This window comes from Labeo rohita, chromosome 23, assembly GCF_022985175.1.
Source record: "Labeo rohita strain BAU-BD-2019 chromosome 23, IGBB_LRoh.1.0, whole genome shotgun sequence".
Taxonomy (NCBI): Eukaryota; Metazoa; Chordata; class Actinopteri; order Cypriniformes; family Cyprinidae; genus Labeo; species Labeo rohita.
Window position 1 is genome coordinate 26,777,260 of NC_066891.1, and position 13,910 is coordinate 26,791,169.

Genomic DNA, 13,910 nt, shown 5'->3' on the forward strand with positions numbered 1-13,910 from the left:
GATATTTAAATGCATCGATTCACTTCAGAAGGCCTTTATTACCCGCGGAGCACTTTTTATGATGGATGGATGCACTTTTTGGGCTTCAAAATCTCAACACCCATTCACAGCCATTATAAAGCTTGCAAGAGCCAGGACAATTTTTTTATTTATAACTCTGATTGTATTTGTCTGAAAGAAGAAAGCGGTAACACTTTACAATACGTGTGCACAAATATGCATTAACACATGCTAAATTAATGCAGAGATAATCACGAATTAATGTATAATTCATGAAGAACTAAACCATTTATTAATGATTACTACATCAGCAACTAATGAACGTTCTACATAATTCATAGATTAAGTATTTAATAAACTGCTATTAGTTAAATGTGTCATAATGTATTAATTAATTAAGTAATATGTCATTGTGGTTATGGATGTAAAATTAGTTAGTTAGTCAATTGTTTGCTTTAATTAAACAATTACCTAATGATTTGCAAAGATATCATTATGTTATGACTTTACTTGTTGAGGCACATGACTAACTAACTAATTCTAAAACCATAACCACAGTGACATATTAGTTAACAATTAGTTAATAGTTCTGTGCCTCAACAAGTAAAGTCATATCTTTGCAAATCATTAGCTAATGATTAATTAAAGCAGACAACTGGAAGATGAAATGCGTGGCTTCAGCCCATTGTGGTAATTAACACATGAATGTACACTATTAGTTCATAAAATAAGTTATTAGGGAATTAATACATTATGACACATTTAACTATTAACAATTTACTGATTACTTAATCTGTGAATCATATAGAATGTTCATTTGCCGCTGATGAAGTAATTATTAATAAATGGTTTAGTTCTTCATGAATTATACATTAACTCATGATTATCTGTGCATTAGTTAAGCATGAATTAATGCATATTTGTGCACACGTATTGTAAAGTGTTACCAAGAAATCCATATATACCTAGGATGGTTTGAGGGTGAGTAAATCATGGGGTAGTTTTCATTTTTGAGTGAACTATCTCTTTAAATGAATCATATCTATAGGCTTTTTTTGTTTTTAATCCACATAGAACAGATTTTTCTGATTATACCAAGTTGTAAAATATTTTAACGGGTAAAGATTTTGAGTAACAAAAAAAAAAAAAAAAAAAAAATCTTATCTTTAATCCTTATCCGGTCAGTGACAAACGCCTGGAAAAGTCATGGGGCCTGAATATTGCTGTGACCAATGAGGGGCCTTTGAATCAAAACGGTTGAAAACCACTTATGAAAAAGCAATCCGTTCAACTGGGGGAAGTGACATCACTTGGAAAATAGTGCTCATGGAAAATAAATCCTAACTGTGTGAATGGTAGGTACATTTAGAATATTTTTTTGAATGTACCTCTAATTTTTGGAAGAGGAAGATGAAAGCTAAGTTTCAATTTTAGTCATTACTAATTCTTCTGGGATCAGATCTTCCTCCTTCCGTGTGTGCTTGAAATCCTCAATTGGTTTAGCTAATCTCTGTGGTAATCTAGTCATGAAAGTGCTCATTTGAAGACATGCACTAAATGTCAAGCATATGACTCCTCTAAAGACTACAATAATGCATAAGTTTACCTCTAATGCCCTCTGAAAGTGCGCAGACACGAATATAACAGGCCTACTTTAGACGTCATGAAGTGAGGAATTGATTTGAGAACTTGATCTCCTCAGTGGCTTCATCATTCATGGTGTCCCAGAGGGGAAGGAGTGACTTCTGTGGTTTTTAAAAAAATCTTTTTGATTTAACAACACCGTGACCGTCCATTTAAATGTGCTGCGCTGATGCTTCTCATCTAAAGTTACTTCAATCATTGAGGATCTCACACCATCTGAAACTGAGGAGATCATTTTAGTCATGTCATCTCCGTTATGCATCCTGTCTAAAAATGACAACCTCTCTGTGTCTTTCTGTGGTTCTGGCTTTCTAGCAACGTACCAGCTCGGTGCTGCGCAGAGTCTTCTGGATAATGCGGCCTGGATCCTGCAAGGAGCTCCAAAAGTCTACGGCGCGTCCGCTGGTTCCCTCGTCGCTGCAGCGGTCGTCTGCGGTGCCAATCTAGGTAATCTGAGATCTTTCTATGCATGAGCTTCAGTCACTGATTAGGACTTAGTATGGTATTTACAGTGAGGGTTGTAGGTTAAAATCCCATCTAAACAGGACTACATTGGTACTGGTGTACTGTAAGTCACTTGCATAAAAGAATCATGACTTATAATTGAGTCAGCAGTCATTAAATTCACCTTTTCTTCTCACAGGACGTGTGCGAGACCACCTTTTGGAGTTTGCGCGATTTACCAAACAACAAACGCTCGGTCTTCTCAGTCCCACGGTGGATGTTTTTCGGTGGCTGGAGGTCACGCTGCAGCGCTGTCTGCCTGATAATGCCCACACTCTGGCCACCGGCCGTCTGCACATTTCCATGACTCGCATCTCTGATGGAAAAAATGTCATCGTGTCAGAATTTAATTCCAGTGAAGAGCTTATAAGAGTGAGCATTTGGATTTTTCATGATGCATTTTTTTTTGTTGTTTAGTTATAGTTAATGCACAGTTTATAAACAGATTATTATTGTTTAATTAGCTCAGATGTAGAATTAAATAATGTTTTATCATCTATTATCTACAAATTAATATTAATTTACTACCAATTTACCAAATTCAAACCATAAATTGCCATGAGAGTACGTTGACTGTAATAATTTTATACATTTATTTTTTATTTTATTTTCTTTAATAATTCACATACTGCTACTGTTCTGCATTTTATCTTTGGGTATACAAAACATTTTTTTGAATATAATTAATAGCCTTATTGCACTAGCAGTTGTATCACTGAATAAACATAGTAAATATATTATAAACCCACTGTACATCAAATAAAAATATAACTAGTAAAATTGTTTTAATGCTTATTAAAATTACTAATCATGTACTTTTAAAGCTAATTCTTGCTGTCAGGAACAAGTATAATAAAAAAATTTAATTATTAACAATTTAATTATTTGAAATAAATGTAATCCTTTTTTTTAAAAAAAAAAAAACAAAAACTAAAATAATATAAAAATAAATATTCTAAATGTTACATTAATTGTAAATATGATCAAATGTAGATACTTAAAATTAATAGGCTTTCTTAAAAACCTGTCTTTTTCTTTCTTTTTTTTTTTTTTTTAAATAATCACACAATTACCCACCTAGATAAAATCTTGTCTGGCCGCTACTATTACTAGTTTGAATTTAAAGGCATCAAAACTCTAGAAAGCAGAGTAAGATATTGCACATCCCTAGTAAAAAAATAATGTTTACTAAGTATAGTTCAAGTGTATTAACATATTTACTGACATATAGCTCAAGATTTACTCATATAAAAATCGTTATTAAATTTGCACAACGCACATTTCTTAATTTTAAGCTTAAAATATGTTTCAATGTCACTATTGATGAGGATTGTATGATTTTTCAAATAATATCAGTCTTTAAATGCAAAATATTAAAGTGTACCTAAAGTATACTTGCAATAGTTCCACTTTAGCACAATCAAATATACTTAAGTATATCTTTAGTATCACAATTAAAGTGCATTCAGTACAAAATAAGTTGTTGCAATTTATCAGACTTTAAATATGCCAGTTTAGTATACTAAACGTACAATTGCAGGGTATTTTTATTAAGTACATAATATGTAAATGTATTTGTACTACACTGTAAAAAACAATTTTCTGAGTCAACTTAAAATAATTTGTAACCTGGCTGCCTTAAAATTTTAAGTTCAGTCAACTCAAAAAAAGTGTAAGTTGAATCAACTTAAAATTTTAAGGCAGCTGGGTTACTTACCCATCTGTTACGTTTAGCAAACACAAATATCTAAGTTGTTACTTAGTACAACTTAACATTTCAAGTTGACTAAACTTATTTAAGTTGATTGAACTTAAAATTTTAAGGCAGCCGGGTAACAAATGATTTTATGCTGACTCAACAAATTGTGTTTTTTATTTTTTTACAGTGTATGCTTAGCATGAAATAAATGCATTTTAAATACATTTTAGTATGTTTATTTTTCACTAGGGATCCCATAGTAACATCTATAAATCAGGTTAGTAATTTCTTCTTCTCAAGAAAGAGGAAGAACTAACGTATTATCACTTTGACTAACTTGTGCTGACGAAATTCAGTGTTCTCCCTAACACTTATATATAGGTCAAACTGCCTTTTTCTTTCTCTTTCACTTTTTCACTGGTCTTTTTCCATCCTTTATAAGGCACTTTTGTGTAGCTGTTTTGTCCCTGTATATATTGGCGTGATCCCACCGCAGTATAAAGGTGAGGTGAGTAAAAGTGTTTTTTCCAAGTGCTCTGTGACAACATGCCAAAAACTACACTAAAATACACTAAACCAACATACAGCCTAGAATAAGCTTTAAAAACAACACCTCTGTACTTTCCCAGCACTATGTGGATGGAGGTTTTACAAACATCCAGCCCTTGGAGGATTCATCTCCCACCCTCACCATCTCCCCGTTTGCTGGAAACATGGACATCTGTCCGTCTGATACCTCCATCATCCTGTGCGACGCCATCATCCAGCAGGTCTGCCTCCAGTGCTCCCTCGCCAACTTCATCAGGCTGATAGATGCCTTGTTTCCTCGAGACTGGAGGGTGAGATTTGTAACATTGTCCTAAAACAGGCACTTCTATGTTGCTTTTTTCTTTTCTTTTTATGGAAACCATGTACACCTGGATTTAATAACTGAAACTTTCACAAATAATTACAAAGAAACAGAAAATACCACATTTAATTAAATGTGAGTAAATGTGAAGTATTTTCAACTTCAAGAAATATTTTTTGTAGTGTAAAATGGGTAAATAAATGATGACGTGGTTTGTATCAGCTAAAATCCTGTCGTTATTTACTGTATTTATTGTTGATTGTCAGATTTTGAAGAAGGCTTTCTACAGTGGATACCAAGATACCGTATACTTCCTGCAGCAGAACAGTGAGTTTTTATCATTATAATTATTTATATCATTATTATGTAATGTTGAAGTGATCCATACAATGTCAATGTATGACTAAATCAAAAATCCCTTCAATACAACAATTAAAAAAAAGGAATAACTCAATGAAATTGAACAGAAGATGCATTAATATTTCTAAAGTTGTAAAAGGTTTACATTTTAGAAGCTGGTTGTACATTGATGTTATACATATTAGTGTTCATCCAAACATGAAATAAAAAGGGTAACACTTTTTAAGGTTCATTAGTTAACATTTGTTCACTACATTAGTTAACATGAACTACGAACGAACAAATCCTCTACAACATTTATTAATATCAATATTAATTTCAGCATTTACTAATGCATTATTAAAATCAAAAGTTGCATTTGTTAACATTAGTTAACGCACTGTAAATGTTCATGAACAATGAACGACTGTATTTTTATTAACTAACATTAATTAAAATTAATATACAGTTTAATAAATTTATTTTTCATTATTCGCTCATGTTAGTTAACACATTAACTAATGTTAACAAATCACAACTTATTGTTTCTATAAGTTTCGTTAGGTATGGATGCATAAAATCAAAAGTTTTTATTTTATTTTATTTTTAATTTTATTTATGGAAAGAAATGAAGTCGTTTTGGTAGATATGGATGCATAAAATCAATGTTTTTATTTTATTTTATTTTTTATTTATGGAAAGCAATGAAGTCGTTTTGTTAGGTGTGGATGCATAAAATCAAAGTTTTTATTTTACTTTATTTTTTATTTTATTTATGGAAAGAAATGAAGTTGTTGTGTTAGGTATGGATGCATAAAATCAAAAGTTTTGAACATTCTTTTCATATGAGAATCTCTCCTAAATTTATAAATGTAAAAAAAAATATACAAGCAGTGCAACTGTTTCTAACATTTATAATAATAGGCCTAAGTGTTTTTTCAGCACTAAATCAGCATATTAGAATGATTTCTGAAGGATCTGAAGACTGGAGTAATGATGCTGAAAAATCAGCATTACATCACAGGAATAAACTGCACTTCAAATTTTCACACCGAAAACTGTTACTTTAAATTGTAAAAATATTTCGCTATAGTAGGGGAGAAAGTAACGCGGGACGAAAGTAACAAAGCAATTTTCTCAGAGCCCTGACTACATTTGCATTCCAGGCTATGACCAACCCTTGACAGAGCTGAGAAATATCACATGATTTTGTCATTGTTTCCCACAGTTAGGTCCGGAAAGCAGTTTTCGAGTACAATAAGTAAATTATGAAAGCGGTAATTTTTTTCAAATTAGTTGCGTTGTGTTTCTCATTTCATGCGTCACAGTAATGTCAATCTACAGGTTATTTAGTGCTGTAACACATCTTGAAGTTAGAATTTTCTGAGTTTTTCAGTATAATAGTAAATCGGGTTTAAATGTCAGGAGTTCTTGTCGGGACGAAGGTAACACTTGTTACTTTTGCCCCCCTACAGTGACAACAAGTGTTTCTTTTGTCCCGCTGCATGCTAACGTGGTGACTTTCTGTGTCTTGCATCATTTATATAACATGTTTAAGTCATATTTTATCAAAAGAATATGCCAAGAGTGAGGGTCAGAAAGACAGAAATAGGTCTGCTTCAGTCAGATGTTCATGAGAGTGCGTTTCTGGACATAGGCCTATCAGTCAGGAGCATCAGTCTCAGGGCAGCTGCTACATCGCATTTACCTTAGTCATATTTAGGTTTTAGCCATATTTAGCTTTTCCATCTCCACCTATGAATCTGCAGTGTTTCCAGATGTTTTTATGCACATTTTGAATTTATGCATACAAACAACTGGATGGAAACATGAAGGCCTACTGTTAAATTATGTTGAAAATTTACATTTTGCTAATTTAATTTAATTTTCACATTGTTCATTCTGTTAAAATGTTTTATAAAAATAAATTGAATAAATAAATATTTTAAACAATTCAAGTTTGTACACTCAGGTTTTGAAAGATTTGATAAAACTTAAATTTAAAATGAAAATGTAATAATTTTTTGCAAAGATAAAGGACAAAATATGTTTGCAGTTACATATTGGCAAGGCCATAGTCATGTATATTTAATAAAAACAAGAGTAACACAAAAAATCTAGCTTGTATTGTTGTGTTGCTTTCGTCCCAACCAACGGGGTCGAAAGTAACAATGTGCAACTTGTGTTCAAAGTGAAATTATACTGAAGTCTTTCTACATTTGTACAAAATACCACCTGGTATTAACAGACCACACTTCTGAGTTATAGGCCACAGCAAAAATGTATCTCTGCCTACAACAATATCTTTTTAAATTATGTTTTTCTGAAAAATGGTACTTTCGTCCCCGCTCTCCCCTACTGTGTTTTCCGTCAAATTCCTTCACCTCTACAGACGCGCTGCCGCTTCATCCTCAACGAAGAAAGGAGTCTGACGCGTCTGACGATTCGCTAAGCTCAGATCACTGGATGCTCACACAGACTGATCGTCCTGAAGAAGAGGAATCCCAGCAGAAGTGTCCTGAACAACCTGAAGAGAAGACCGTCAATGGGGTTAACGTTAGTTCATCCTTGATTCCGTCCCGTCAACAGCGGACTGTACATAAAAACTCACCAGTGGCGGTTCAGGAAGGTACTGTAGTGTCCCGTTTACATTTCTTATTATGGAGGATTTCATACAGAAGCAAAACAGTCTCATATTCTCTGTTTTAGTGCTGCTGTATAATATCATGGGTCAGCTGGAGATTATGAGCAATTCAAACGTCTCTTTACCTCAACGGACGCTCTCATACCTGCTCCTACTGTTCACACTGCCAATCTGGAGTGCAACGACCTTATGGGACAGGTACCGCTTTAATTATAGATTATTTAGAAAAATATTTAGCGATTTTATTAAACAATAAACGCAGTTTAGGTGAATTATTTAAATGTGAGACATTATGTATTTATTTAAAAAAAAAAACATCGCCCTTTCGAGACGACTTAATATGATGTCATAAAGAGCCTTCTGGAAAGCGTTCTAAATGACTCTTGGTAAGTTGAGGTTCAGCGGATGATCTGTCTGTTCAGATCATATTACTAGCAAGTTTCTCTGTAGTATCTCTGTACTTTACCTGCTGACCGGCACGAGTTTAAAGCAGGTGAAGTCGGTATAGTTGCCCCCCCTGCCGGGCTGTGGTGGTCTGTAGGTGTGCAGGGGGGGCCGTGTAGAGTCGTAAATGCCCGGTGTGGTGTAGTGTGTTGTGTGTGGTGGGGGGTGTGACACGGTGATTGACAACAGGAGGACGGGGTGGTTATTCTGTCTGACCAAATTAACTTTAAAGGTTTATAGCAACCCCACCCGACCCCGTCCTTCATTAGTAACGCTTGTTAATCACTGTAAACACCTGCTATAAACCATATTTATGATTAGATATAAAAATCAAATACATATTGAAAGTTATGAGGAAAATAAATTACCAAAGAGATCAAAATATATTCAAAGTGAAATGAAAAAATAAAAATGCTAAAACTGAATGATTCTTGTGTTGTTGTTGTCTTGATTGAAACACTTCAAACTCATGATTGGGTAGCACTTTCCATTAAGGTTAGTTAAAATTGAGCAATACCTCTACAGCATTGTTAATTTAGTTAATGTTAAATTCAGCATTTACTAATGCATTATTTTAAATCACAAGCTGTATTTGTGAACATTAGTTAATGCACTGTGGACTGTATTTTCACTAACATTAACAAAGATTAATAAATGTTCATTTTTTTATTCTTGTTAGTTAATACATTAAATTACAACTTATTGTAAAGTGTTACCCATCATTTGAATTCAGCAAGATGTGATGCAGCATCCAAAGACTTAAGTGAAATAAAATCAGAACTTAAACATTAAATCGATTAATCACCGTTTGAAAATCATCAATAAAACAGCTTGTAAATAGCGTAACAGTCCTAACATAATCTCAGAAATGGCAACAATATAACTTTGCCAACATTGTTTTATTATTTTCATAAATCAGTTAACTGCCACAGACCTTTATTTAGTTTTCCTAATGATTTACTTTATTCACCCAATAATATTGCAATCTTGACTTAAAATATTATGATACTAAACCACTGCCATATTAATCAAATTACTTTACTTTACTTTACACTCTTGGCACAGCAGCCCAAAACACAAAAAGAAAAAAAAAAAAAAAAAAAAAAAGATACAGTTGTAATTTGTACAGTTGTCTTTTCAACTAGCTAGCTACCAACCTTTTTATCCTTTTTTTTTTTCAACCTCCTTTTTATTTTTTTAATTAATTATTATTTTATTTGGCCATGGCAATGTAGTGTTTGCACCCAGCATTAAAAATTGATGCAGTTATACGGCAGCAATATAACAAATGTGCACAAGAAATTACCAAGCCCTGCATATGACATGCAGACTATTCATTCATTCATTTAGCCCAGGCCCATATGCACATGCATACCCTGCATACCCAGATGCTGCTTGTAATTACATACATATACACAAACAAAGTGTATTGAAACTCACTGAAATGTATAATATTTGATGTAGTCGCTCTGTCAGTGTTTTAACTGCGTAAAGACTTCAATAAATCAGCTTGTAAACAATATCTATATCAGTGTTGGGGAAAGTTACTTTTAAAAGTAGTGCATTACAATATTGTGTTACTCCCTGAAAAGCAACTAATTGCGTTACTTTGTTACTTTTTATGAAAAGTAATGCGTTAAGTCACTTTTGCATTGCTTTTTGTCTAGGGTGGGCTTGCTTGTTTTATAATATAAAAAAGTACTATTTTTTTGGCAAATGTAAAAGCCCTTTCACAACAAAAAAGTAAAATGAATAAGCCTCAGGCTGAAGAAAATGTAAATTCACATCTGTACAGTACAGCAGTTCAAACTAAATTATCATCTGGATTTCGTGATGAATTGCCACGGCCAAATAAAATAATAATTAATTAAAAAAAATAAATAAATAAAGGAGAAAAGAGTCTGGTTGGTAGCTAGTTGAAAAGAGTGTATCACAACTAGTTTCTAGTTCAATCTAGTTTTAGCGACACCTGCGCAGTTTTAATTCTCTTTCTTTCATTTTAATTATCTTTTATCAGTATGGAACACAAAGACATTGTGGATGAATTTGGCAAAATAATTCAGCAATAAAAAAAGGAAATGTTAAAAAACACAGATGTTATGTTTACCTAAAGTCATTTTTGCTTATTAGTATGGTTGAATTGGATCATTGACGATCAGCACAAAAACATGGGATTAACTAAATTACCAAAATGGGATTAAATACTTGATATTTGTGATATTTAATATTTCTTTATTGCAGGTTTGCGTCATATTCTGAGTTTGCATTTCACTGATTTTTATTTGTTTTTTAGGAATACTGCATATTTTCTGTTAAATTAAAAAGTAATGTGTTACTTTACTAGTTAGTTGAAAAAGTAATCTGCTAACGTAAATAGCTGAAAAAAGCAATCTGATTACATAACTCACATTACTTGTAATATGTTACCCCCAACACTACCTATAATGTTGCGTTTACCTCATGAAAGCCATTCAGTGTCCATGAAATTGTTGGTAAACTCTGTAGACCTTATGTCTCAGAGAAACAAGTGTGCAGCTATTTTTAGTATTTCATCTTTGAACTTCTGCTTTTGCATAACTGTGCTATAGTTGCTATATAGTTACTGCAAAAACGGAAGCTCAAAGACAAAATAATAAAAATAGCTGCACGCTTGTTCCTCTGACACACAAGGTGGATTTACTTACTGTAGAGTTAATGAAAGGTATTGTGAGCATTCGTAGTGGATGTCATAAAAATGTCACACCGAGGAGGTTTCAAATCGAACGGTTCATTCATAAATTTGTACACTGTAAAAAGTTTACACCAGTTTCACCTTAAAAACTCAAGTTTAGCAGCTGCCTTAAAATTTTAAGTTAAATCAACGTAAAAGTACAAGTAATGTCAACTCATAAGTTAAATCAACTTAAGTCATTTTAACTCATTTTATTGAAGTGAGTTGAAATGACTTTTAGTTTTAAGTTTATTTAGCTTAAAATGTTAAGGCAGCTGCTGAATGTAAGTTTTTAAGTTGAAACTGGTCAAAACTTTTTACAGTGTATGACCTTACCAGAAAACAACACAGAAAACAACAAGTGCTAAAAGACTAGTGCTGAAAAGGGGCAGAGCTACCTAAATACATGTAGGCCTACTATGTAATTTTAGGATTATTTTTTACTTAACCTGTTATTTTATTTCATTATTTTAATGTGTTTAAATAGAAATGCGATGAAACAAGTTTATTAAAGGAGTCATCGGATGTCCATTTTTCACAAGTTGATATGATTCTTTAGTGCAGGGGTGGCAAACTCCGGTCCTGGAGAGCCTCAGTCCTGCAGAGTTTAGCTCCAATCCTAATTAAAACTCACCTGCCTGTTGCTTTCTAGTAACCCTTCAGACCTTGATTAGCTTGTTCAGGTGCGTTTGATTAGGGTTGAAGCAAAACTATGCAGGGCTGCAGCTCTCCAGGACCGACGTTCGCCACCCCTGCTTTAGTGTCTTCATGAAAAGTCTATAATATACTTTGGTTAAAAATTCTCAATGGTTGTGTAAAACAACACCCTTTTTACCTTGTCAAAATCAGCTCTGCAAAAATCAACTCACTCTGATGGATTGTTCCTTTAAATGCAAATGAGCTCTGCTCGCCCCGCCCCTCTCTTCTCTCTGCTGCTCTGAGAGATTGTTTACTTTAGCCGCATTTAGTGTGTTTAGCGGCGAAACTTGCTAATTAGCACATTATTAGGAAAGGTGATTGCAGAGATTCATAAAAAAACCCTTACAGTATATTCACTCCTGCTGTAAGTGAAGCTGGATCACGAATGATTTGCGATTTGGACATAGACGGATATATATGTAGTATACTGTAATGTTCAATCAACATGTAAAAGTGAACTTTGCGTCCGAAGACCCCTTTAAAGCCACCGTTTTAAAGTTTATATTTCAACAATGAATTGAAGTAGAAACATAATTATACCATATTTTGACATAAAATGGCCATATTTTGATATAAATTAATAATTTAACTAAATAATTAATTATTGTACTTTGGTTTTTGGTGTTTTTTTTCAGTACATCACACATTTTCTAGTGTAATATTTAAATGCTGAAAGTGAATAATACACACAGTCTAATTTAAAAAGCAACATTTTAAAGATGATCCTGATTTGTTGTTTCAGGTACCAAAAATGGATCACTGATGCTATGACTGTGGCATACTGGCTCTGGCATGGTATTAAGCTATTCATGATCTTTATACTCAAAATTGTACTGTCCTCGATGAGGAAAGCCTTTGGAGACATGTAAGCACACAATATAAACATTTTCTGCTGTTAATTGTTAATACTCTGTGAAAATTTTAAAGTCCTAACTCTCTTTTGTCTTTTTGCAAAGAATGCTGAGTCTGATCCGTTTCATATCTGCGGATGTTCACGATGAGCAGCACAGACGCAAAGACTTGGCTGAGAGACACGTGGCCTCCTCTAATATGAACGGACACGTCTCTGCTGTTTTCCCGCCGAGTCCCTCCATGGCACAGACCCTCCCAAACCTCTATACTCTCCTGTTTTCGCTAGAGACAGAGAGCAAGTGGAGAAGACGCAAGATAGAGGTGCAACACACATTACAGCAACACGTGGCTGATGTGAAAAGAAAATAAAAACATGCAAGCAATGCAAGACAGGTAATGTTACTCCTAACAGAGTGAAGTTGATCTGTGCTGCTACAGATTAAAAAGCCTTTTAAAGCTAAATACTAAATACATATACTAACAAATCGACTAGCACTGGGGCAATGCTCTAGATTATTAGTGAGATTACTTTTCTCTGTAAAGACCCAATGAAATTTAATGTCTGATGAGTTCCTATATCTTTTTTTTGCTGGTGTACCAACTTGATCTCATGCCAAATCGTACATATTTTACGAGGTGGCTATGAGTAAATTTGTAGGACTGTCTAAGTTAATGCATTAAATGCATTTTGCAGATGAGGTCAAAAGTCTGCACCCCCCTTTCAGAATCATTAGAAATGTTAATTATTTTGCCAAAATAAGAGGGATCATACAAAATGCATGTTACTCTTTATTTAGTACTTATGTTTACAGATAGTCCACAAGAGAAAATAATAGCTGACTTAGCTGAAATATGCTGAAATAATAGCTGAAAAATGACCCTGTTCAAAAGTTTACATACACTTGTACATGCAACTTACATGCAACTATTACAGAAGGTTCAAACGCTCACTGATGCTCCAGAAGGAAAAACCATGTATTACGAGTTGGGGAATTTGAAGATCAGGGTAAATTTAACTTATTTTGTCCTCTGGGAAACATGTATCTTCTGTAGCTTCTGAAGATCAGCACTAAATGAGAAAAAATATATGAAATTTAGGCAAAATAAGAAAAATGGACACATCTCCATTCTGTTCAAAAGTTTTCACCCCCGACTCTTAATGCATAGTTTTTCCTTCAGGAGCATCAGTGAGTGTTTGAATCTTCTGTAATAGTTGCATATGAGTCCCTCAGTTGTTCTCAGTGTGAAAAGATGGATCTCAAAATCATACAGTCACTGTTTAAAAGGGTTCAAATACACAACAATGCTGAAAAACCAAAGAATTTGTGGGACACAAAGGATTTTCCTGAAAAACAGCGGGCAGTTTAACTGTTCAGGACAAACATTAAACATTATTTTCTGTTGAATTCTGTATGTTCATTCATTCAAATTCATTATGTATGTAAATGTCTTTTATGTGAAATATTTTATTCAGGTCAATACTAAATAAACAATAACATGCATTTTGTATGATCCCTCTTATTTT

At 33.4% G+C, this 13,910-nt stretch overlaps 1 protein-coding gene across 1 annotated transcript; it reads left to right on the forward strand.

Moving 5' to 3' along the window:
* Positions 1-1,883: 1,883 nt before the first annotated feature.
* On the forward strand, positions 1,884-13,878 carry pnpla1 (patatin-like phospholipase domain containing 1). Its single transcript, XM_051096477.1, has 9 exons — positions 1,884-2,091; positions 2,288-2,520; positions 4,290-4,355; positions 4,477-4,686; positions 4,964-5,024; positions 7,429-7,665; positions 7,746-7,878; positions 12,276-12,398; positions 12,490-13,878. Exons 1-9 carry the CDS (start codon positions 1,887-1,889, stop codon positions 12,752-12,754), a joined length of 1,533 nt encoding a protein of 510 aa, XP_050952434.1. The 5' UTR covers positions 1,884-1,886; the 3' UTR covers positions 12,755-13,878.
* The last annotated feature ends 32 nt before the right edge of the window (positions 13,879-13,910 follow it).

What these genes read in the sequence shown, in the direction of transcription:
- pnpla1 (XM_051096477.1), top strand. Translation starts at nt 1,887, where the DNA reads ATGTCATCTCCGTTATGCATCCTGTCTAAAAATGACAACCTCTCTGTG. An exon ending in ATACTTCCTGCAGCAGAACA is followed by an intron (nt 5,025 to 7,428) that starts GTGAGTTTTTAT and finishes TCACCTCTACAG; the next exon opens with ACGCGCTGCCGCTTCATCCT. An exon ending in GCAACGACCTTATGGGACAG is followed by an intron (nt 7,879 to 12,275) that starts GTACCGCTTTAA and finishes TTGTTGTTTCAG; the next exon opens with GTACCAAAAATGGATCACTG.